Here is a 2,401-nt window from a genome sequence, read left to right as displayed (position 1 = left end):
GTCACAAAGAAATTCCAAGTATGGCTGAAATTACCTCTATCCCTTTCAATACTTTTCATTATAAACCTCTAGTACAATGTGAGGATAACTTTATCTCTTAGCTCTTTTAATTTTCTCAACTTTATCTTTCTTCCTTAGTTTTGTAATAATTATTGCTGATATGATATAACAAAATTCATTTTTTGTTTTTTTTTAAGCAAAATGGTGAAAAAGATATACAGTGGTGAGATCATTACCTTTGGTGAATATCTGGGTATTCACATATTATATCTGCCAAAGTTTTTAGGGAATCTAAAATTTTAAAAAGGTATTGAATTAAATTTGCATATAATGCCATAAAAATTATATTTGATTAGACACAATTCTGTATATTCTTAATTAAAATATTATGGATAATTCCTTATTACTTTAGTTTATATGACTATAGAAACACTTCTTATTAAATAGACCCTTAATACCTTTCAAAGCTTGAACTTGATTTTTTCCATATGGTGCAGATGAAAAATTACCACACAGAATAAAGCAGGTTGGAGGTGATGGTGAATAACCTAAAGAATAAAAGAGTAATGAACAATACTTTTCTAGTCTACAAATCAAGTTAAAAACCTTTAACCATGACTTTTTAATAATAAAAATTTATTTTAATTAAAATAACATTTCAATAACTTATTAAAATAATACTAATAACCATACTCATTTATTGGGCACTTACTATAGGCCAGGCCTGCACTGGCTTAATTACTCCTTAGAATGTCCATATAATCTGAGACTTTGGTTAAGTAACATGCCCAAGGTAATAGGCTCACACTTAAACCCAGTTTGTTTTTGTTTTTGTTTAGAGATGGGGTCTCACTATGTTGGCCAGCTGGTCTTGAACTTCAGGACTAATTCTTATTTATCGTGACTATAAACACACACACACACACACAGGTTTTGTTCTTAATGTAAAAATTTAAGTCTTTAAAATGAAATCTAATTTAAATTATCTCATTGTTAACTCAGTGTTTTTTTTTAAATAGAATACTCAAAAAGATAAATATAATACTCAAAAAGTTTTAAGACATGAACCCTCATAAGAGTTCAAGAAAGAAGAAAAAAAATAAGACCTACCAGCAAACATTATGCGAAGTTTTTCCAATACTTCCACCTGGTCCAACCAAACATCAGATAAAAACACAAACATAGCATCTTTATTCTCTTCTTCTAGTTGTTTTAGTTTTGCAGAAGTCTTCACAGATGTATTAGAAGGACCTCCAAAAAAATTAATATTTCCATAGTATGCCCTAGATAATTATAACATAATTATCTTCTATATACTGCTAGAGATATTTTTCTAATAATGTTATACATTTAGCTTCTTTTTATCTAATGAAGTTATTTTCCAGTGTAAATAGGTGAAAATGTACTCTTTGTAATACTTTAAAAGTACAAAGGTTATCTAAATATTCTAAAATGAGACAAGCAATATGGAAGCAGTAAATAAAATAATAGGCTATATCTGTGTCTTAAAACTGACTAAAGCAAACATTAAAATAACAATTTCCTATGTCGCTGAAAGAGAAATGAGTACACCATTTGAACAATACCTAATAGAAACCTCAAAATATGTGCTAACCATCTGCCCAAGTAATTCCACTTCTGGAATGGTTAATCCTAAGGAATTAAGGATATATACAGAGACTAGCCTATATCCAAGAACTATGAAAAAAATTATTCAACGGTTCCTTCAAAGCTTAGTTTTATTCAACGCTCACCAAGCAAGGGTCAGTAGGAAAGTGGGTAATCTACACACTCCCAGCCTCCACCACTCTTGCCCACTCTACACTGACAGCTTGCAGTTCCCAGCTTAAATGCAAATACCCCAGAGGCCTCCTCTGAGGATCCCAAAAGAGGTTAGATTTTCCCATTATACACTCTCATAGGAACCTACGCTTCTCCTTTGCAGATCTTCTCAAATTTGTAATCAGGCCAGGGTGGCTCACACCTGTAATCCCAGCACTTTGGGAGGCCGAGGTGGGGGGATTGCTTGAGGTCAGGAGTTCAAAACCAGCCTGACCAACATGGTGAAATCCACCCAGTCTCTACTAAAAATATGAAAATTAACCAGGTGTCGTGGCAGGCACCTATAATCCCAGCTACTTGGGCGACTGAGGCAGGAGGATCACTTGAACCTAGGAGACGGAGGTTGTAGTGAGCCAAGATCGTGCCACTGCACTCCAGCTTGGGCGACAAAGCAAGATTTAGTCTCAAAAAAAAAAAAAAAATTGTAATTGGCCAATTGTAATTGGGCATTCTTTCATGTCTGTCTCCCCCACCTAGTGGCAAAAAGTATGTGCTCAAAACATATTTCCTAAATGTCACAAATCATGCTATAAAACAATATTTCACAGTAATAGAAAAT

The 2,401-nt window shown here is 33.2% G+C and overlaps 1 protein-coding gene across 1 annotated transcript in view; it reads right to left on the bottom strand.

Moving 5' to 3' along the window:
- Positions 1–1,291, bottom strand: part of LOC105554521 (DNA polymerase epsilon subunit 2) — a gene marked incomplete at its 5' end in the record, with an annotated part of 5,698 nt that extends 4,407 nt beyond the window's left edge. The window contains 3 exons of the mRNA XM_012001027.1: positions 237–291; positions 459–548; positions 1,111–1,291. Of these exons, the coding sequence (XP_011856417.1) occupies positions 237–291; positions 459–548; positions 1,111–1,291 (326 nt within the window). The remainder of the gene's footprint in view (positions 1–236; positions 292–458; positions 549–1,110) is intronic.
- Positions 1,292–2,401: the final 1,110 nt, after the last annotated feature.

This window comes from Mandrillus leucophaeus, unplaced genomic scaffold (genome assembly GCF_000951045.1).
Source record: "Mandrillus leucophaeus isolate KB7577 unplaced genomic scaffold, Mleu.le_1.0 Scaffold648, whole genome shotgun sequence".
Taxonomy (NCBI): domain Eukaryota; kingdom Metazoa; phylum Chordata; class Mammalia; order Primates; family Cercopithecidae; genus Mandrillus; species Mandrillus leucophaeus.
This window is presented reverse-complemented; position numbering and strand designations above follow the sequence as displayed.